General features: G+C 36.6%; 2 protein-coding genes across 2 annotated transcripts in view; one reads left to right on the top strand and one right to left on the bottom strand.

Moving 5' to 3' along the window:
- Klp64D (kinesin-like protein 64D) overlaps positions 1 to 23,476 on the bottom strand; it is a gene marked incomplete at its 3' end in the record, with an annotated part of 94,676 nt that extends 71,200 nt beyond the window's left edge. Inside the window, 1 exon segment of the mRNA XM_081752660.1 lies at positions 23,322 to 23,476. Within this exon segment, the coding sequence (XP_081608786.1) occupies positions 23,322 to 23,327 (6 nt within the window).
- Positions 12,348 to 23,834, top strand: part of LOC145681183 (uncharacterized) — a 99,516-nt gene continuing 88,029 nt past the window's right edge. The window contains exon 1 of the mRNA XM_081752663.1: positions 12,348 to 12,523. The gene's annotated coding sequence lies outside the window, so the exon portion shown is untranslated. The remainder of the gene's footprint in view (positions 12,524 to 23,834) is intronic.

The raw sequence follows: 23,834 nt of genomic DNA on the forward strand, positions 1-23,834 counted from the left end.
ACATTGCATTATGGGAGGCGATGGTGTATCAAGACATATTGGGCATTCTAATTCTTTCCACAGTATATTTAATAAACTATTCATTGTCATCCCGGTCTCTGCCATCTCTTCTTCTTCCTTTAAATAAATAAAAAAAGCATTACTTTTTTCTAGTTAAGTTTACATTATTAATAACTAGTTTTCAAATAATGACTTTTACATTATTAATGATTAGGTTTTAAATAACGACTTTAATACTAATTTTTGGTGTGTCAGTTTTGATTTCCTTTGTGAATCCTACAAACATGTACCCGTATTTTTCGCAGGGATAATTTCGAATGAGTTAAATTGGAGAAATTTTACTTCAAAAGCATATATAGAATAGAAAATCAATGTTTTCGTTCTTTTCAAGGCTACCAACATTTAGTTGCTACAGAAACAGTGTAGACTAGGATGTTTAATTTGGTCTTATTTTTTGTAGGGCACAAAGAAGATGGAACATAAATAAATTAATAGATATTAACCTGTAAAAAGAATTCCAAGAAGTAACAGACAAAGAGATCATCAGGATCTTGGGACAAGACACTGCAGCAAAATGGAAAGGAATCAAGAAAGCACCTGACAAATGCCCAGGTAAAGAACCTAATGTACAGCGTAAAATAGTACACAAACCTCGCACCTACAAAGGATTTTGTGTGTTAAAAGTAAGTTGCTTCCTGTTTTCATTAACATAATATACAGCATAAACCTTTGATAACCGACTTAGTCTCAGATCTGATCGAGAAAAGAAAGCAGTACAAAATCAGAAAGAAAGAGAGGAACAGCGGCGTAGCAGCTGCCTCCGCAACCCCCGCAGTGCGGGGGGGGGGGGGGCGAAGTCTTTCTATGAATAAAGATTTAAAGAAGTAGAACTTCAATCTTACTTCTATCGGCTTTACAACTAGGGCCCCTTCTCTATACTTTGCGGGGGGGGGGGGGTAAAAATGTGCTACGCCACTGAAGAGGAATATAAGAAGTGCAGAAGCTGTATTAACAGCGAAGCACATAAATCAAGAGACGACTGGATAAACAAAGTGTCTAAAGTCATATGGAAGAATACATAGCTAGAAGCAATACAGAAGCAGTGTACAGAGAGATAAGGAAACAGTTCGGCGACAAGATGAAACGATTAGGAACTACACTGGACAAAGACAGGAAATCAATAATAGAAGAAGATCAGGTAACACGAAGATGGAAGGAATATACGGAAGAACTGTACAGAGGGGACACTCTGAACGAAACACAGAAAGATGAGGATGTAGATGAGTTAAGCCCATCTATTTTAAAATCTAAATTCGATAACGTAGCGGAAAAAAAAAAAATGAAAAACGGGAAAGCTATAGAAATGGAGGAAATACTGTCGGAGATAAATAATTCCTTTATTTATTTTTATAGTTCCAAATGTACATTTATGACTGTGTAAAACTCCAAATTTTAAGACCCAGAAAACCCTTCAGCATCTTGGTTGGAAGACATTGTGTTATAGACCATATTCACCTGACCTTGCGCCACTGTTTCATTCACTCGACAACCACCTCCGTGGAGATCCTTCGCTAATGAGGAAACTTGTGGAAAGCACTCACGGACTTCTTTGCATCTAAGAGCGCCGAGTTTTTATCACCAGGGCATTTTGCAGCTGTAGGAACGTTGGCGAAAACTGTTGATGCAGATGAAGATTACTTCGGAACCTAAAGGTACGTACCGTCTACTGTATTCGCTCTTTGTTTATTAGTGCTCTAGAAAGGCAAGAACTTTTATTTTTTGGTTATCCATATCTCAGGCCAATAATATCAGCTTAAAAAAAAAAACATTTAATTTGTTATAAGCCACTTGGCTAATAAAATTTACAAGGATTTTAAATATTTGATTAAACAAAACAGCGTATAACTGAAAAAATGAAATTTGTTCCTACAATATTTCTAAACTAACTTGTTGGATATTGTAGATACGTCCCCCTTGATTCAGCTTGATCTGGATACACGATGTTTAAGAAATATTAACCACATATGAGATCTCCGTATCTGAAGCAACAGATCGTTAAACGATGTATACAATATAAAATAACAGTTATGAATTTGAAGATTAAGACTTACTATCAGCAAGGTGGATTGGCAATGAGGAATCCGTTATTTCCATTACTTGCGAATAACGTGCTACATCAACTTAAAATTTTCTAGTTCTACATCTCAAAGTTATGGCCTATTGACTGAAGGAGACGGATGATTCATTGAAATGAATGATCATAAAATAATTGGTGGAATGGTAATGTGGGAGGAAACGGAAAACCCCGGATAAGATGCTGTCTACCAGAAATTTCCAATTTGAATTTCTATCTTAAAATTTACAAGATACCATAGGCATATTGATGTTCTATCTATACATATATAAATGAAAGTAACTGTATTTGTTACTTAACTTTCGAACCCCCTAACTGATATCGATCAAATTTTCAACATAGATGAGGTTCGGGCATGAGATGGTTGATGGTTTTTTATAATTTCACTTTGACGGTGCAACAAGGGGAGGGGAGAGACATTTAAAAATGATCGAAAATGACCGATATTAGTGTCGAATCCTTAGTTTTCGGGGACGCTGAGATGAACAGTGACACTTCCGATGCCGTTTAAACCCAAATTCAGTCCCGCAACTTGGGAGAGGTATATAAAAATGACCAATACTAGTGTCGAATCCATAGTTTATGAGGTCGCTGAGATAAACAGTGACACTCGTGATGGAATTCAAATCCAAATTCAGTCTCCATTAGTAATATTTAATTTTTTACGAATACAGCTTACTTACTTAAGGAGATCTGCATTTATAGCTTTTATTTTAACTCAGCAAAGCGGGCAATCGACGCTAGTTTATTTATAAAAATGAAAATCAACTCAATTTTTTCTATAATGCCTTTAATGGTATACATGAAAATAATAGTATTATTAAGGTGGAGAAATAATAAATTTATCTAGTTTTACAAAATACTGAAGTGTATCAGATTTCTATTAATATGATAAGGGAATATATACACTTATCATAAAAAGAAATATCACCACTAGAATTAATGAATATTTGACAGAAGACGTAAGTAACTAATTTACAGGTTTACAGAGTATTTAAAATGTAATAAATACAGGCCGGATGTTCGGGAAAATGTTATTTCTTAATAAAGAAACGATAAAAATGAACAAATTGATTTCAGAGTCTTTGCTTGAATTTCTGTAAAATTTATTTCGCCTAATTCTCTTTATACTGCCTATATTATTACTTACATGCCAAATATTTCCTAATATTTATATTTTCCATTAAACTGTGAATTTCATTGAAGTAACTACATATATATCACTTATTTCAATAGATATTTCCCTTAACCTCAAGAAATTTTAGGGAAAGAAACTTCTTCAGGTTTAGAGAAAGTCAAGTTTCATCTCGATTCATGGCAAGACTGTTGCCACAAAAATTATGAGCGAGTTATTTGCGCTAATAAGGACTTCGGAAATTTAAAAACAATGGGACAAGCGATCAAAGATTAAAATGTAACAAAGGAGTTTGATCTATGTGTTATTTAGAGCGCGAGATCTGAACTTTAGTTCAGATGAAGTTTACCTCCTTAAACAGCGAATCAGTATTTCAGTTCAGATGGAACATCTCTATGTTTAGAATCGTAATTCTTTTCTCGTGTTTGCCCGGACGTCGCAGAAAGGCTATGGCGACATTCGGTCCTCATGTACACCGTATATATGACGTGAATGTTTACTTCTAGCGAACCCCAGACAGCTTGTAAAACGTGATTCTTTTTTTTTTTTTTTTTTTTTATCAGACTCTTTATTTATTTATTTTTTGAATGCCAATCTTCCAAAGAGTTTAAATGCTCTTTTTGGTTCCTTCAGTAAACAAGTAAAGGTTCCAAATGATTGCTTGACTTTATATAAAGGTTCAACAATGACTTCTGTGTTTCTGGATTACAGAGTGGAGGGGGTGGTTCAAAGGGGAAAAAGCAAAATAAAAAATGAAATGAAATCTCTAGTTTTACGTCCCACGGTTATAGAGTTGAAGGTTCTTTCGCAACAGAATGGTTTTGTGATTTGGTATTTGTACGATATGCGTTGTTTTTTTCACACAGCTGCCAATGTTGTATATATTAAGACATTCCTCATTTTGAGGTTTAAAAATAATAATATAGAAGTACACAGTTAACGGATCAACTCTAAGTTTCTAGAACAATATAGCAGAGTGAAAACATTTTTAAATAGAACTAACAGCACGTTTGTAGGTAACGCGGACGAATTTAGAAAAGTGAAAACAAAAACAATTCCAGTTCCGTGAAATGAAAGTATTATAAAAACCGTAGACAATTCAGTCTAGGTGTGCAGAAGAATCTATCAACCTCCTAGTTACCACTCTTGCTTCGTAGAAAAGTGACATTGGGAAGGAGTAGTTCTGTTACTGATGGCAATGGACGTAAAGACACTGTAAGTACGCTCGCAAAGAGCTCTGTTAGTGACTCTAGTGAAAAATACACATAGACAGTCCTGACATGTAAGACGAGAATGTGAACCCTTCAATTATCTTGTAAATATCATTCATTTAATAAGCTCTTTTGGTAATGGTTTATCTTATATGCACTTTGTTATATATTGTTGTAATAAATTAGTTTTCTTCATGTAAAGCCTATAAAAGTGAATTTCTAACTCTATACTACCTGCCCTATGGCATTCAATCAATCATATTATTTTTTAAAGATTTGTTATGGCTCCCCCCGAGGAATTTAAGCTCTCGTTGTTAAGACTGTCTTGTGTACATTTCACATACTTGTAAGGCAAGACTTTTATTTTCATATTTCATTATACTTATATTTTCTGTTATGATATGCCTATAACTCGTAGACAAGCATCTTTCATACCTCTCACCATGAATTCCACTTCAGACAACAATATCAATAATACTTCTGGAACAGTTTCTATCATTCCCGACATATATGATCCAAGTACGCACCCATCCGCGGAATTATTCTTAAAGAATTTTCTCAAAATCGCATTAGTGAATAATTGGTCAGACTCAAAATGTGTGCAGATTTTTGAGAAATCCTTAGTTGGACCCGCTCATTTCTGGTTTTCCACCCAGAACCTCTCATCCCAACCTTGGGCAACCATCCAGTCAAAATTCTTACGTCAGTTTGGTCAAGATCAGGTCCCCCGTTCCCGTATTCACCAATACCGCTCACGCGTTCAGCTCCCCAACGAACCTCTCTCTCATTATGTCTTTTCCAAAAAGCATTTAGCAGACCAAGCTTATACCCAGCTAGACTTTCAGGAATTTTTGTTAGAATGTGTTTCTAATATGTTACCTGAATATATTCGTTGGTTTGGAACGCGCACAATTTTAGATTATCCCACCCTCTTAGATGAAGTAACCTTGCTGGAACGGACCAACCACCTTGTTCACAAACGTGAAACCGAAACAAAGACACATTCCACAACCGCGACCGATACTACAGCGCAGGCTATTTCCGAACTAACAGATCAAATATCTCAACTCCGTCTCCATGTTAATACTCTTTCAAATTCCCAATCCGCTTCTGTCCATTTTGCTCCCTCCCGTTCCCGTTCTCCAAGTCCTCATAACCGCTTCTACTCCTCCAAACCATCCCGACCTTCTTCGCCGAACCCAACTCACTCACCTTCCTCTTCCTTCCTCCCACATTCCCATTCCACCAATTCTCTCACAACCTATCAACACCATTCTTCGCCGACTCCTCCACCTTTTCATTCCGCTGCTTCCACCTCTACCTCATGTGCACCTTGCACTACGCACTCCGCTCCCCTCCCACATTCCCATCCCACCAATTCTCTCACAACCTCCTATCAACACTGCTCTTCACCGACTCCTCCACATTTTCATTCCACTGCTTCCACCTCTACCTCATGTGCAGCTTGCGCTATGCACTCCATTTCCCTCCCACATTCCCATACCACCAATCCTAGTACACCCTCCTGCACTAACTGTATCACACAGCAACATCAATGTTGCCAACACGTTTCTTCAACCCCTTCCCATCCTTCTCATAACTCCACAAACGAACCTTCATCTACAAACAATACCAAACGAAAGAACTCCAAGAAACAGTGGCGTTCCAGTCAGAACAAACAACCTCCATCCCAGAATGTTTTTTCCACACAATCTAACCAAATACCTATTCCTCCCTACCCGTTTTATCATCCTTTTTTCCAGTATCCCCCACCTCCGTTCCCTCCTTCTGCCCCTGGGACCACACTAAACACACCTAAGAATTCAAAAAACGGCCAAAATTAGCGCGGGAGTCACCTCACCGCGCATTAACCACCCAATCTTCGCTCCTCCCTTCCTCTTCATCTCCCACAGCGACTAGCCAGGACTACCATACCCTTCCCTTGCAATTTAAAGGAAATTCTCCGTATATACAGGGCACGTACGCAAACAAAGAATTACTTTTCTGCCTCGATAGTGGTGCAGACGTAGGATTATTTCCATTTGAATTATTGGAACCGAATGCGCATACTTTCCATCTTCCGTCCCTTCTTCACGGTTTGTCAGACAAACCCGTCCAATTAAATCGCGCTACCATTCTCAAAATTAACTTTAATGGTCGTAATTACTCCATTCTTTTTCGGTTAGTTCCCTTCAAAAATTTCCCACCCCTTCTTTCATCACGTTTTTTGCAAGATCACCAATCAATTTTGGATTACTCACAAGGCACTTTATCCTTGAAACATTTTGGAAAAATGCCACATACTGTAAAGGATAAAAACCCAGTTAGTATTAACATCTCGCATTTCTTTCAAAAACACTCCAAACCTCAGGTTGTATTTTTTGCGCGGCGCACTACCGTTATTCCCCCTCATTCTGTTAGATTCATACCACTGGCTACTAATGGGTATTTCCCTGATGCACAGTTTCGCCTACATACACCGATTTCTCGGAATTTAAGTAAATGTTATATGGCACATACTGTAGTCTCCACACAAAACCTTGTTCTCCCGTTAGCTAATCTCACAAACAAAAAGCAAACTATTCAGGCTCATAATCCGGTAGTTATAGGTTCTCTCTTTTCCCAACAAGACAATGACCACAATATCCTGACTGTTAGGCAAATATATTTTCCTACAGACGAAGATGCGGCCCGCAACAAAGAAAAGCGTCTTAAAGAAATTGGTCATCTCATAGATATTAGTAAATTTAAGCTGTCTCCAGACATGAATGAGGAACAACAAGCTCAAATGCGGGAATTACTCTCCGAATATGCCTTTTTATTTCAGTGGTCAAGTGACCATTTCACCAAGATAGATTCTTTCGTGGCAACATTAGATTTAGAAGACAAAACTCCATTTCAGTGTAACTCTTTTGTCATTCCGCACAAATTACGTCCCAAAGCGAGAGAGTTAGTTATACAACTTTTGAACCAAGGGATTTTTGAAAAGTCGGATTCCCCCTATAAAAACAACATCCTATTTGTTTTAAAACCGAATTCTGAATCTCTTCGAGCCGTATTTGATTTGAGGGTTCTAAATGGGAAATGCCGGACTTTAGCTTCTCCATTAGAGGACATACAGGACGTTATAGATTCGCTTAGTGATTCCACCTTTTTTTCGAGTTTCGATCTCCATTCCTCTTTTCATCAGTTATCCCTTCATCCTGATGATCGCCCTGCAACAGCCTTTAGTTTAAAGGGCCTCTCTTTGCCCTTCAATCATATGCAACTCACTTCAATTCCACAGGGTTTCAAAAATTCATCTATTTTATTACAACAGGTACTGCAAACTATCTTTCGGGATTTATATACCAATAACATCACTTCGTTCGTAGATGACATGTATATTCATGCTGATTCTTTTGATCACATGATGACAGTTTTACGCGCATTTTTTCATACAGCTGCAAAACATTCTTTGCTGTTCAATATCAACAAATCAGTATTTGGCGCTAGACGGATTAAATGCTTAGGTCATATTGTGGAAAATCATACAGTCAAACCTGATCCCGAGAAAACCGCTGCCCTCGCCAATGCACCCAAACCAACCACCATCAAAGGGTTAAAAAGTTGGTTGGCTTCGGCTAACTACTTTAGGAAATTTTTCCATCACCTTTCTCTCATATTAGCCCCACTTTATGAAGCTATTCCGAATGGAAATCGCAAATTGATATGGACACCTGAAAGAGACCGTGCCTTCGACCAGATGAAGCACCTCCTCACTTCCCCACCAGTGCTTGCTTTGTACTCAACAAAGAACACAGAACATATTTTAATGTGCGATTCCTCAGCCCTAGGCGTTGGCGCCGTATTGTTACAAAAAGACCTTAGCTCTAATGTCATTCAGCCCGTCTGTTATGTTTCTTCCAGGCATCCAAAAACTGTCAACCCACTCCCGATTTTTCATTAGGAATTATATGCAATTTTCTTTTCGCTTAAGAAATTAGAAAAATACCTTCTGGGAAAACATTTTACTTTGATCACTGATAACATTTCCCTTCTCGCTATTAGGAAAACTGTTATCCCAAACGCAAAAATTCTCCGGTGGATCACTTATATCAACACTTTCACTTTTACAATCAAACACGTAAAAAGTCAGTCTAACGCAGTCGCCGACCTACTTAGCCGTTTTCCTCTGGACGTCTCACCAGACGCCATTGCCTTAGAACAGGATGACACTCCCGATGCCGTCCTCTTTTCCAACACGACTGATACTGACCAGACCCACCCATCCTTGGAGGACACTCCTCCTACTGTTCTAACTACAATAGGTGACAACACTGACCTACCAAATCTCCAGCTTCAGGACCGTTTTTTTGGCAAAATTATTACGACTCTAAATACCAAAAATGAATCAGACCCGGCCTTTCAACGTCTCACGAAACAGTACGTTCTTAAGAACAACATCTTGTACAGAAAAATGTATCGTGCCTCGCAAACCCGTTTGCTTGTCTGTATTCCGGACGCGCTAAAACCTGCTTTATTTCAGGAATACCACGGTGAACTTACTCATGTAGGCTTTAACAAACTTTACTGGATGATACGTTATAAATATTACGTACCACGCTTGAAATCTTGGTTAGCGAGTGAACTCAAATCTTGCAAACAGTGTGCAATTTTCAAACGCAATTATTTGCCCAACAACCCTAACATACAACGTTTTCCCCAAGCTCCCCTATTTTCGGTTTATAGCTTGGACTTAGCAGGGAAATTCATAGCCAGTGACCCAGAGAAATACCAATATTTCTATGCCGCAACCGAACATTGCACAGGCATTACCATTACACAACCCATCACTACCCCAAATACTGACAATTTCATTTCCTTCATTACTAATCAAATAATCATTCCCTTTGGTGTTCCTTCCTGTATTTATACTGACCGTCAGTCAAGCCACACTTCCACTTTATCCCTGAGCTTTCTCAAATCACTCAACATTACAGTTAAGTATGGATTACCATATCAGCATTTCACACTAGGAAAAGTTGAACAACGTTTGGGCACATTGCAAACTAGTCTTAAATTTCTGTGCCAATCTAACCAAAAACTCTGGCCAAAATATTTGCCTCACGCCACTTCCGCACTTAACAAGACTCCATTAACATCTTTAGGTGTCTCATCTCATGAATTGTTATATGGAGTACCTCCTCGCCTACCCATAGACAACTTGCTACATGTTGAGAAAGAACATCTAGAATTACAGGACCGCCTTTTGGCACTGAAAGACATGAGGGATTTAGTTGAATATAGGAAGCACCAAGCATTTCTTGACTTCAAGAAAAAAGTCGAATCAAGCAAACCGCCCACAGAGTTCCTACCGGACTCTCAAGTTATGATTTTGGACACATCTTCTCAGCCTGGTACTTGTAAACCACTGTCCAGAATTTATAAAGGACCTTATAGGCTCATATCAACTGTTTCTCCAAACGAAGTCCTCGTTGACATAGAGGGTAAACCCACCCTTATAGGAAAGACTCGTTTGAAACATTACGTACCACCAACAACACCTAATTCAGAGTTCGAAATGAAATATAAGCGTTTTTTGAAATCACCTAATTAAAGTTTAAGCTGGCAAAACTTCCGACTTTGTCTCTCGTTCAGCCATGACTCATATTTCAAAAGGAACTTTATTTTCAAATTCCCTGTTAGGTAGGCAACACACTTCACACAAATCTTTCTCCCGTGCAATCATTTTCGGCCATACAATGCATTCATATCTCACCTCCCAAATCCTGATTTCATATTGAGGCATTGGTTCACTGCCCGACATACCACCTTAACCTCTTATCCCTTTTCCCTTTCCTTCCCTTCACGTACGTAACACGCCACTTAAACAATAGCGACACTGAATGTTCTCAACACACCTTTTCCTAAGCATGCAAGGAAAAGTACTTGTTTATATTCACGTATTTCCTTCCTGTATCTTAATCTTGAACAGCTGGTTCTGTTCAAAAACTTGAGCGCTCTAAGGATACATGAACGAAATCTGTTGAATACTTCATACAACTCACGCTCAATAGACATTGTTTATATCAGAATAGACACACCCACCCTTTACCATTTTCATAGCATCTTAATACAAAGCGACTAAAATCCGTTTCTTTCGATTCAAATATACGGTTACGTCGTGACCCACCCCCACGAAATACTACTCCGCCACTATGTCCTTTCCTTTCCTACGACCCCTTTGCCTTCGATACATCTCATCACTCACTAATTCAGCGTAACATACTGTTTATCTTTAAACTTAGGTGTTTACTTTATTTCCACAACAACAACAAAATAAATAAATAAAAACTAAAAAAAAATTTCTAGGTGATACGTACCAAATTTCTTCTTCCGGACGGTCATAATAACATCCTGTTTATGTCCTACTCACATAAACATTAAACTTTCACCCTTGAACCTTCCTTCTACTCGCACACAATTACGGTACAAATCACCAAGAAAACACTTTCGCACAGGTCATTTACCCTGAATTCTCTATGATGCAGTATGACCTACTTATGCTAGTGGACAAAACCGCCTCTCCATACCGTTACTCTTCTACCAAAATATTTTGTTTCTGTTGAGGACCACAACAAAAGAACTACACCAGATTATAGGGACTACCATAATAATAATATAATAATAATAATAATAATAATAATAATAATTCACTCCTACTTCCATCCCTTTTCCTCCTTGCAGTTTATTGTGTTGTCCCTCGTTCCACAAATTCCTGCCTTCGACTCCCGATTAGCTCCAATACTTGCAATAATTATTGCCTCCTACAAACATCTTGCACTATTTTCTGTCTGTCGCCGATTACATTTTTTTTTCACCCGTGACCTTTGTCAACAGTAATTTTGTGGTGCATACATGGTATCAGACATGTCTTCTCATTATTTTTCTTTTCACCTTTCTTTCCATTTTTTTCTTCTTTTCATATACTGAAATTTGATTATAAACAGCCTTGCCTACAACCTAACAGAGATACTCGTACAGGCGTACTTTCATTTTTTTTGATCCACGTCCTTTTTTTGAGTTCCTTTCATTCACGTCCTATTTCCTGGACCCATGCTCCACCCGCCCTGGGACAGCCATTTCCAGAACCCAGAGGGATGCAGCCAGCAATGTCTCCAGAGATTTCCTGTTCCTGAGAGATGCAAACAGCCCTGTTCCTGAGAAACGCAGCCAGCAATGTCTCCAGAGATTTCCTGTTCCTGAGAGATGCAAACAGCCCTGTTCCTGAGAAATGCACCCAGCAATGTCTCCAGAGATTTCCTGTTCCTGAGAGATGCAAACAGCCCTGTTCCTGAGAAATGCACCCAGCAATGTCTCCAGAGATTTCCTGTTCCTGAGAGATGCAAACAGCCCTGTTCCTGAGAAATGCATCCAGTATGCCTCCAGAGAATTCCTGTTCCTGAGAGATCCAAACAGCCCTGTCTCCAGAGACTTCTAGCTCCAGAGCGACGCAGCCAGCCCTGCTCCTAGTGCTCCGGTACTATATGCAACCAGCACTTCTCCACGGCATTCCAGTTTGCAGCCTTCTGCATTTTCACATGGACCTTCTTCGCATGTCAGTGTTTTTTTTTTCATCCCATGTGTTCACACCCTTTAGTGTTTTATTTTGAGGTTTAAAAGTCACTAGTTCATAAGAACAGATGACAGACATTTTTTTGAGCCGAGGATTAAGACATTCCTCATTTTGAGGTTTAAAAATAATAATATAGAAGTACACAGTTAACGGATCAACTCTAAGTTTCTAGAACAATATAGCAGAGTGAAAACATTTTTAAATAGAACTAACAGCACGTTTGTAGGTAACGCGGACGAATTTAGAAAAGTGAAAACAAAAACAATTCCAGTTCCGTGAAATGAAAGTATTATAAAAACCGTAGACAATTCAGTCTAGGTGTGCAGAAGAATCTATCAACCTCCTAGTTACCACTCTTGCTTCGTAGAAAAGTGACATTGGGAAGGAGTAGTTCTGTTACTGATGGCAATGGACGTAAAGACACTGTAAGTACGCTCGCAAAGAGCTCTGTTAGTGACTCTAGTGAAAAATACACATAGACAGTCCTGACATGTAAGACGAGAATGTGAACCCTTCAATTATCTTGTAAATATCATTCATTTAATAAGCTCTTTTGGTAATGGTTTATCTTATATGCACTTTGTTATATATTGTTGTAATAAATTAGTTTTCTTCATGTAAAGCCTATAAAAGTGAATTTCTAACTCTATACTACCTGCCCTATGGCATTCAATCAATCATATTATTTTTTTAAAGATTTGTTAATATATATATATATATATATATATATATATATATATATATATATATATATATATATATATATATATATATATATATATATATCACAGAGAGCATTTATAGGTTGAGATAATTACTTAATAAAAAGTTTTACCAACTCGGATAATTTTGTCCGAATTGCAGAAAGCAAATTTAATTTTATTTCAATGTAAATAATAATAATAATAATAAGTGCTACTCGAGTCAATCTTTCTTGTGTAATATAAAGTACATTTTTGGTACTCAGAAAACAAACAGCCACGTTATTGCTGTTATTATTTGAAGGAAGGGGAGGGGATGCTTTAAAAATATAATTCTTTGCTTATTAAATTTTAAAATTAACAACAACCATCGAGGCAAGAAAAGAGACTAAAAAAACTGTACTTTTATCTTTTAGACCAAATGATAGTAAACGCTTTTGTTTTATTGACAACTGTGACTGACCAAGGAAACTTGACACATAGAACAATTTGAGGCATGCTAATCGACAAACTAGTTGAGGAAGGCAGAGCCCCAACTCTACACACCTTTCCCCTTTGATAGATGATCGAAGGCACACATAAGTATCAAATCGAACAGAAAAAATAACTGTGTTGTGTGTTACAAGAAAACAAAGAAACAAGGACAAACTGTGTTTATGTGCGACTCTTGCCAAAATATATTGAAACACGTTGCAGAGTGTTTCATTTTTTTATCAAGCTTATATGTACTGGACATATGTCCTGCTCCCAAATAAGGTTTTGACTTCCTGTCAACAACACATATGAGTAATAATGTTTGCTTTTGTTGTTTTTACTGATATCTTTTGATCTCTTCAGAAAAAAAGTGTTACGAACTCAGATATTTTTCTCCAAATTGAAGAAAGTCAATATAATTTTATTTCAATGTAAAAAAAAAAGATAAAATGTGATACTTGAGTCAATTTTTCTTGTGTATAATATAAAATACATTAATGGTACTCAGAAAATAAATAGCTGTGTCATTGCTGTTCTTAATATTTAAAGGAAGGGGAGGGGATGTTTTAAAAAAATATATTTCTTTTCTTATAAAAATTTAAAATTAACAACAACCATTTAAAAAAAAGCATTGGCTTCGATGTATATGAATAAACTTCTAGGATAAGATATGGAGAATGTAGAGCCAAATGGTTTTTGTCTCGTGGGTTTCGGCCAATTAGAAGCTGAGATATTTCAAATTATCGGCTACCCTTCAAAAGCAGTGTGATTTCCTCCGCATTTAAAGATTTCCCGGCTTTTAAACGTCTCGCGGTGTAAAGGTTATGTTCGATTCCATTCCATGAAAGATTGATTAGATTGTTTAAACAATGTATTTTACCACGAAGACAATTTATAAGTTGATAATTTCAGGAAATATTCTGTTTCAATTAACGATCCCTTGTGACAGACTGCCACAATGTATGACGTTTTAATAATTGCTTATTCGAAAGTGATGATTGATTTCTTTCGTCAAAAGGTGCTGAAAACCTTTAGACGGCTATGTAGAGATGATATGCTGTAAATAATTTATTTATTAGATGTACATGGAACGTGTTTCATGACCTTCTTTTCCTTCTTTTAATGCTTTCTCCTGCAAACTATGATCAAGATGTCCATATTATATGAAAACTATTCATAACCTAATTAATTAATTTATTTAACAATCACCAGATACAGCTCAAAGGCCATTTTATACCATATATCTAACAACAACAATAACAATGAAAAGGATTTGGGAAGGTATCGGCTAGGGCCTGTTTTAGTAGGTACCATCCACGCATTTGCCTGGTAGGACTGAGGGAAACCCTGGAAAACCCCAGTCAGGATGGTAGGCAGCGGGAATCGAATCCACGACCTCCCGAATGCGAAGCCAACGCTCTATCACTTCAGCAGTATCTGTATGTCACTGAATGTTTATCCTCCCTATTTTGAGTTAGATTTTAGTGCCCGTTTTCCATGTTTTCTGTGCCTAAACATCCGATTTCTAATAATAAAGCTTAAGACGCAATGGGGACCAGTTTTCTATAAATCTAACAGTAATACTGAACGCATGGTAAAGGAACAATAACTCTTATCAAACAACTGTCGGTTTTAATGTACACAAGGACAATTTATCAAATTCCGAATTCCACTTTTTTGCGTAATATAGACGGTGTGTCAGGGATAATTTATTGGAAACTCTGTTTCGAAGACAGACAAGTACAATACTATCGGACGCATTCTATATATAATTATCGCATTACATTTTAAACTTGGGACTAAGTAACTCTATGGCCTATGAAATCCGGAGGTTGAAAGCCGCGTTCACAAGAACTTTTATTAACTTCTGTCTTTAACCAACTGGATCCAGTTTATACTTTGTATACCTATTTCTGCAAGATCCATCTTAATATTGTCCTCCCATCTGCTTAAGTCTTTCTACTGGTCGTTTTCCGATTGGATATCCAGTTAAAACTTTGAAAGCGTTCATACTATCTTCCATTCTGGCTACATGACCTGCCCATCGGAGCCTCCCAGACTTGAAACTACCAATGTTTGGTAAACGGTATAAATTTTGAAGTTCCTCATTATCAGTGTTCGAAAATTCCACTTGCCTGCTCGTCAGTGGCAAGTACATTTTTACATTTGGCGAGTAAAGTCCGATATAAACACTGTGACTGAAAAATGGTCTGGCAGGTGGTTATTATCTGGCTGGCAGTACTTGTAAGCAAGATTTTTCAAGCCCTGCACATTGTGAAGTTCTCGCCATTCCCCATTCCCGTTTCCCTGGGATCTGAATATTCACTTCAGGATTTAATTCTTAAATACTTTCAGTCTGTGTTCTTCCCTCGGATAAGCGACCATGTTTCGCAACCATGCATGATTACTATTCTATGTATTTTAAGCTTCAAATTCATCGACAGAATTAGCGAAGACAAAAGATTCTGAAGTAAATAAAAACACAATTTCCTGCTTGTAGTCCACATTTAATATCTTTGTGAATATGGTTTTGGTCTGTTAATATTGATCCTAGTAGATATTTGAAAGTATCCACTTTTTCGAAAGTATTATTTGATATTTTGACGTATCTATAATTTGCAGTATTATGATCCCCGGAAATTTTCAGGCATTTACTTCCAAACCCATGTTCCTGTGAACATTTAACAGAACATCTACATTTTTTCTATTGTTCTCATCATCCCTTATCCTCTTTAGCGATATTTAAAATTTTTATATTCATCTTTCGTGCGAAATATATAAAAATTATTATTTCCTATCTTGCAATCGAAACGTATTCCTTTATATGTCCTGAATGATAAAACCAATAAAGCATGTATAAACTGTCTATCCCAGAAGCGTATTATGTTAGAGCTAAATCTAGGGCCTTTAATACCGAAAAAGGAAATCTAGATAAAAAGTGAGATGTTATTAACAAAAACTAAAAATTCCCTACACACTTCTCACATATGAAAATATATTTATAATTCCGTGCAATAGGGAGAAACAAATTATGGTATAATTTTGTACATACACAATTCATACATAGTTTATTGATTTTTACCACTAAGGATAAAGATAAAAAAGGGACACCTTACGATTACAAGATAGGCAATAATAACCCTTTTATACAGGATGTTCCAGGAGGAAGGAGCAATACTTTGGAAAGTGGTAGTACGGATGATTCTAAGAAAAAAAAAGTTCACATAAACATGGGTCCTAATCTCAACTGCTAGATACCTACAGGTTGTGAACCATTTTTGACTTCATATTGCAAATTGCTCACCCTGTAGTTATTCCGTAGAGGTGGGATATAGCGGATTTGAAACGTGATGGAATGGTCTTTCCAATGGTATGCAATATGCGGCAGTGGTGTCTTTGGAAGAGAAGTTATTGAGGGATATTTAGGAATCAAGTGTTGCCATCCAATTTCTTTATATAACCATAACTTTCCCAAATTTCCCTCAATAGCGTCCCTTCCAAAGATACCACTGATACATGTTGCATACCGTTGGAAAGGCCATTTCATCGTCTTTCAAATCCGCTATATTTCATCTCTATAGAGAAACAACAGGGTGGGCAATACGCAACATAAAGTCAAAGATGGTTCACAATCTGTAGCTCTCAAACTGTTATGATTAGGACCAATGTTCATATGAACATTTTTGCTTAGAATCACCCATACTACCATTTTCCAAAATATTGTCCCTTCTTCCTGGGACATCCTGTATATTACGTACAAAAGGTGAATATAAAAATTTAAAATATCGTTAAACTGGATACAAAATTGCCAATATTGACGCCCTAAGGCTACATCGAATTGAAATCCACAAGCTTTTTTACTACTCTGTTGTGGAAAAGAAGACGCAGATTTAACTAATTTTTGTGATGTATGGAACATATTTTTTCGTGATTGTATGAAAACTGAGTAATATCAAACTAAAAAAGAAACCATTATTTTTATATTAACTTAATTAGTACACTTTTGGATCATAAATAATAGAAAATAGATTTATAACACTTTCATAGTAACCTTTAGCTGCCCGACTTAAAAGCGAAGTTAATCATAACGTGCTTTGCACTTGTAAAATGAAATGAAATCTTAGAGTTTTACGTCCCACGGTTATGCCAGTTAGGCTAAAGGAGACGGTGATATGAGAAATGAATGAAATGGTGGAATGAAGAAAGTGGGAGGAAACGGGAGAACCCGAGAAAACCCACGCACACGGTGTTTGTCCACCAAAAGTTCACTTGGCGGGAGCAGGGTTTGAACCCGTAACCCCATGCACCAGAGGTGAACGCTTTACCACTGAGCCACCGCGGCCCCGTGCTTTGCACTTGTGTAAAGTCGTGCATCGTTTATCAGTGTTGCCTGTATATTCGTGCGATGATATTAAAAATATATCTAAGTTGAATAAATTGGATTAACATGTGAAATTTACAAGGGTTAGCCTAAATGATGCATCGGATTTCAAAGCACTGTTTAATGACAAGTTTACGACGTACAAAGATGGGTGATACATAAAAAGATGGAAACACTCACCAAGTTTCTGGTATATTCTACAAATATTCAATGTGTGCGCCCTAGGTCACCTGGCACACATTCAAACAGTAATCCGGTTTCGTCCATATGTTCACTGGCATGTTTCCGTCACTGCCCGCTACAGCAGCAGTAATACCCTCCTGCAGTTGGTGCAGCATTGTTGGCATTGGGGGTACATAAACTTTATCCTTAACATAACTCCACACAAAGAAATCACATGACGTGAGATCTGGCGACCTGGGGGACCATGACAACAGAGCAACATCACCCAGACCAGCTCGCCCTATCCAGAGAAGTGGCAATTCTCTGTTGAGAATTGTGCTCCAGTGCTTTTCCCTTTACACAGACAACCAGTACCATGAAACTGACGAAACCAACGCAAAATGCTCTGATGATCAGGAGCAGTTTTTCCGTATTTGCGCACGAATGCGCACTGAACGCTAGTAACCGACGAACATTTCACATATTTTAACACACAAGAACTCTTCTCCTGCATTACTGCCATCTTGTAGAGTGCCGTCACAGATTTGCCATCTAGGATGCACGCGACCCACGAGGCGGGCATTTGAAACTTGGTGAGTATATTTATCTTTTTATGTATCACCTGTCTTTGTACGTTATATACTTGTCATTAAACAGTGCTTTGAAACCCAATGAACCATTTAGGCTAACCGTGTAATAATCGAGAGTGACTGAAATTCCTTTCAACCTATTTTAACTAATTCCTTACAACAATCGGGAACTGGAATACTACGCAAAGCTAAATAAATTTGTTTTAATTTGTAAAATTTATAGAACAAATTTGTAGTAATTGTAGGAATCCCATTTTAATTTTTCCTACTGTGTTAATTGTTTTATAATATTAACATAGCTTGTTGCAAATTTCGTAAGTTAATAATATTTAGTTAACCTTTCATGTACGTCAATTTACAACGATACTTGTATTTCAACATCTTCATTATATCTTTATTTGTATTTGTGGGCAAAATGTACTTTTAAATTATGCACAAGCTGTTCAAGAAAGGAAGAATATGAAAAGAGGAATAGATGTAATTTCTTTTCTGGTTGTTATGCGATTATATTGTTATAATAGTGATTCGACGATGTGAGTTTTAGTTGTCATAGCAACGAAAAATAAATAATGCATAACTGAAGATCCATCTCGTGAAATTTATATGTACAATTTTTAAAGAGTGTAAATGATTAACTTGTTTCGTATTACAATAAAAAGGTAATATCTTGATGCAGTGTGTAAAATGGATTTTGATATGTCAGTAGCCTTAGTTATATAAATATACAAACTGAGGACCTTTACGTTATAAATTAGTTTGTTGATATATAGTGATTGAGTAATATCACAGAGAAAATAAAATCTTGTTATTCTGTCTGTGGTAGAATGTTGTCTATAGTGCTGGTTTGAAACATGAGAAGGTAAGAATAATTGCGTCCTGTTTTCGTTATTTCTGAATAGTGCGTAGTCTGCAACATTTAACAGTTGGAAGGTACTAATTTTGTGCAAGGCATATGTTTATGGAACTGACCCCTCCGCAAAGTAAGCACAACTTAACCAATGGACAAGGTGATAAGTGGACTGTAGTGAAGAAAAATACAAATAAATGTAGTTCGAAGAAAATCACGACTGGAAATAAAATAGAAGCGGATATATTAGTAGAAAACAGATTTGATGTCCTCAGTGAGGAAAATGATAAGTACAAAGAAAGTGTTAAAATAACCAACGTAGTTTCTGATAGTAATAGTGTAAAGAAAAAGGGTCAGACGTACAGCAAGAGGAAACAGACAACAAAAATACGTTTGTATGCGGACAGTTATGGAAGAAGTGTAGCGGTACATCTCAACAACTCCAGTAACTGCGAAGTGATAAGTACTGTAAAACCTGGTGCAACTTTTGATAAGGTTAGGGAAGGAATTATTTCGGAATCGGTAGCAACGGGCCATAATGATGTTGTGGTGTTTTTAGCGGGTACTAACGACATCTCAAAAAATCAAGCAAGTGCATTTTTACTATACCTAAAACAGCGACTACAGGCCTTAAGAGTCTTCATTCCGGCGAAATTAAAATACAGCTAATTTTGCAGTAATTATGTGATATCTTCAAATAGATAAAATATGATTGAAATGTGGAACAAGAGCGCCCTAGACAACAATATTTTGCGTGAAGTACCGTTATCACAAGTCACCTAGTGGCTTTCCGTTTTCAGCTGTTTAGAAACGCGAAAATAAATGCCGATTTTCAAAATGGCTCGAAATCGAAAGCAGATAAGTGAGTCGTGATAACGGTTTCTCATGTAAAATAATATTGTCTACGGCGCTCTTGTTCCACATTTCGATTATCTTTTATCCATTTGAAGATATCACATAATTACTGTAAAATTAGCGGTATTTTAATTTCGCCGGGATGAAGACTCTTATTATATACAAAGGTTATAGTGTTTACAGTGCCACATAGATATGATTTGGCCAGGTGGTCATGTGTGAATAAAGAAGTGGACCATGTGAACAAATAAGTATATAAACTAGCAAAACACTTCAAAAACATTTGTGTTGTGGACATAAGTAGGCTAGATGGGAAATTACACACTTCACACATACTACACTTAAATAGGTTTGATAAGAAATACGTTTGTGCAGAAATAATAAAGACTGTGCGCGAGATGGGGTGTAGTAAAGACAACAATGCAATACCGTTCTACTGGGATACAGTTGTATGTTACGTTCACAATTGTACGGTTATTACAAGTAAAATCATTACAAGTGCTTTACGGCGGATACAATAAGTCGGTCCACATGAAAAATGACTCTATTAGATGCTATTTTACAGCGTTATTGTATTTATGTACAACGCGTATCAGCTGTATCTTATGTTCAGAAGTGGAGATTACTACTAGTATGAAACCATGACAAATGGTATCGAAACTCATATCATTACTAAACCCCACTTGTTTTCACTACCCTCACTTGTACGTATACCCACGATCGCTGACGCGCCTGCTTCCTTCGCATACACGTCCAAGCAAAAAGCGCGGACCCCCAGCTTCACCCTGCTCTGACCCGTTTAGATAGCATTCGTGCTTGTTACTGGCCAGCCAGCACAGGTTGGTTTGCTTCTTGCACTGTAATTTTTATATCATACATTCGGAAGTAGTATATCTATATTTAACTCGTAAAAAACTGTAATCTTTCAACAATAGTTCATATGGCTCCCTTGAATTTTACATATACGCCAAAAGAAAACCTGCACGTTGCCAAGTATTGAATGTAGTGCGCAGAAAGTGTGCTGGTTTACTTCTGGTGCACCACATTTTGGAAGATTTACAAGTAAAACTCAATACTTTGTATGAAAAGATATATTTATAAAGAACAAATTTCTGCAGGCGATGGAATTAAATACAAAGTAATACACCAGTATTTTTGATTTACAATTGTAAAATCATTACAAGTGTTTTCTGACGGATAAAATGAATAAGTGGATATGAAAGATGATTGTATTATATACTATTTTCTACCGGTGGTACACATCCGTACAATGTATAGAAGCCGTATTTTATGTTTACAAGTGGAGTACTACAATGTGAAACAATGACAAGTACCATTGAAACTCGTATCATTGCCAAAACCTATCTGCCTTCATCAACCTCGTTTACGCGCATACCCACCGTCGTTGACGCGCCTACTCCATTCGGAAGCAACCCTCTCGCTATTGCTCGGTCCCCTGGCTTCGCCCTGCCCTCACTTAAATAAGATTCGTCGTTTTTAGTGGCCACCTTGCACAGCTTGGATTGTTTTTTGCACTATAGTTTAATCAACACATTCGGATGGCATATTTATACCCAAATCATAAAAGAATTGTAATTACCCCTTGGATTTTATCTATGTCACATGAGACATTTTCATGTCGTCCAGCGCAAATCATTTCGGAGACAATAAGAAGGAAATCAGAGAAATAATTATAATTTTTCAACAATTATTGCGAGTGGTGCGCCAAAAGTAAACCTGCACAAATATGTTTACAGAAATGTACTTGCACAACGAAATTATAAATTGGTTGCCAACTCACGAAAATAAAAAATCCGGCACCCCCTCAAAATTCCCTATGGTATACGTGTAAGTGTTAAGTATCTGTACGCGGACCCATCCACGGGAAACGTATTATCGTGAACAAAAGTGCATTAGTACCTGTATACTGCACATCCTTATGAATTCATTAATATGTTAAATAGATACATGTTGCTAAAAAGGGAAAGTTAAGACGGTATTTATCGTTTTATTGTATTTACCAGTAACTGTCACTTCTTTAAAATGATCGAAACAGATAAATAAAAGTATATTAATCTTTACGTAACAATTCTGGATTTGGAAAATGAAATTTATACTTTAACTACAGGAAATTGCTTTAGTAATTTCGTTCTCATTCTCAATAAATGTATAAAATTCCTTACAAATAAATTTTAAATTTTCCTCGATACAGTCCCTGTCATTTCTCTAAAATTATCTAAACTGATAAACAAAATATATTAAGGCGGCAGACTACTAAATATTTTTGAAAAACTAATAATTTTTCTTTTGCCCATTTTTCGTAAGTGGAAAGAGGTAATAAAATGTAACTTACTACAATAATAGATAATGTTATTCTACACCCGAAAATACGAATCGGAAGAATTTTCAGTGTTGCCATCCATATAAATTACAGTGTGACCAGAATTTGAATTACTCAAAAATCTAGGTAAAGGCAGCGACTAGAAAAATGAACTCAACGGTAATTGATGACTTATCATGCTGTCTACCTTTCTTGTTTACTACTTTTTAAATAACATTTCTATTTATTTTATAAACTTACATAAATTAATTACAAAATAAATAAGTTATTACAAAATAAGTAGAAGCATTTTTTAAAAAGTAGTAAACAAGAAAGGTAGACAGCATGATAAGTCATCAATTACCGTTGAGTTCATTTTTCTAGTCGCTGCCTTTATCTAGATTTTTGAGTAATTCAAATTCTGGTCACACTGTAATTTCTATGGATGGCAACACTGAAAATTCTTCCGATTCGTATTTTCGGGTGTAGAATAACATTATCTATTATTGTAGCAAGTTACATTTTATTACCTCTTTCCACTTACGAAAAACTGGCAAAAGAAATATTATTAGTTTTTCAAAAATATTTAGTAGTCTACCCCCTTAATTGTCGATAGATGATGAAAGATGATAGTTTTGGATTTACAGAATGAAAGTTACTTTTTAAATCTATACTTGGAACTAGATGCAATTGTTCCGAAGTAGATACAAATTAAGAAAAAAACGGTCATAAAGGGGTTACTAAAATATTTGTAGCGGTCACCGGATTTAATCAGAATAAAAGTAATATTTGTGGGCAGGCCGGTGAGATATCAGCCAGGTGGCAACCCTAGAACAATAACAGTGTTTGTCAATGTATTTTTGCATGGTTATACACTCTTCTGATACACTTACCGGCATTGTGTATAATATTTCGAACTTCAGACAACATATAAATACATAGACAAGTACGATATGCACAAATTCACATTATATTAAATATTTTTAAAAGAGTATCCCATAGTTTACTTCGTTACTTCCCCATCCACAAACATTCGTCTACGGGCGTCTGCTAGGAAACTAGTAACCATGATTAGTTAATCTTACTTCTTCTCAAACCTCATAGCGTCAACTTAAGTAGGCCACACAGCACAAGAATGAGATATAAAACTGATAGATTACATTTCATCACTCATTTATTCAGTCTCCGTGGGGAAAAGTCTTCTTAAATCATCACTATAGACGAATAATAAATATATATCGATGTATCAAACTCCCATTTAGTTTTCTAGCTCAAAGACATTCAAGGAAATCAATATATTTCTTTTTCAGTTAAAAATAACATAGTACATATTTCAGAATTTAATATTAGAGAAAAGGAATCTTTCTGCCTTATGCAGAGTCGTTTTCACGTATGATTAGCGTCAT

This window comes from Thermobia domestica, chromosome 3, assembly GCF_964235325.1.
Source record: "Thermobia domestica chromosome 3, izTheDome1.hap1.1, whole genome shotgun sequence".
In the NCBI taxonomy this organism is placed as follows: domain Eukaryota; kingdom Metazoa; phylum Arthropoda; class Insecta; order Zygentoma; family Lepismatidae; genus Thermobia; species Thermobia domestica.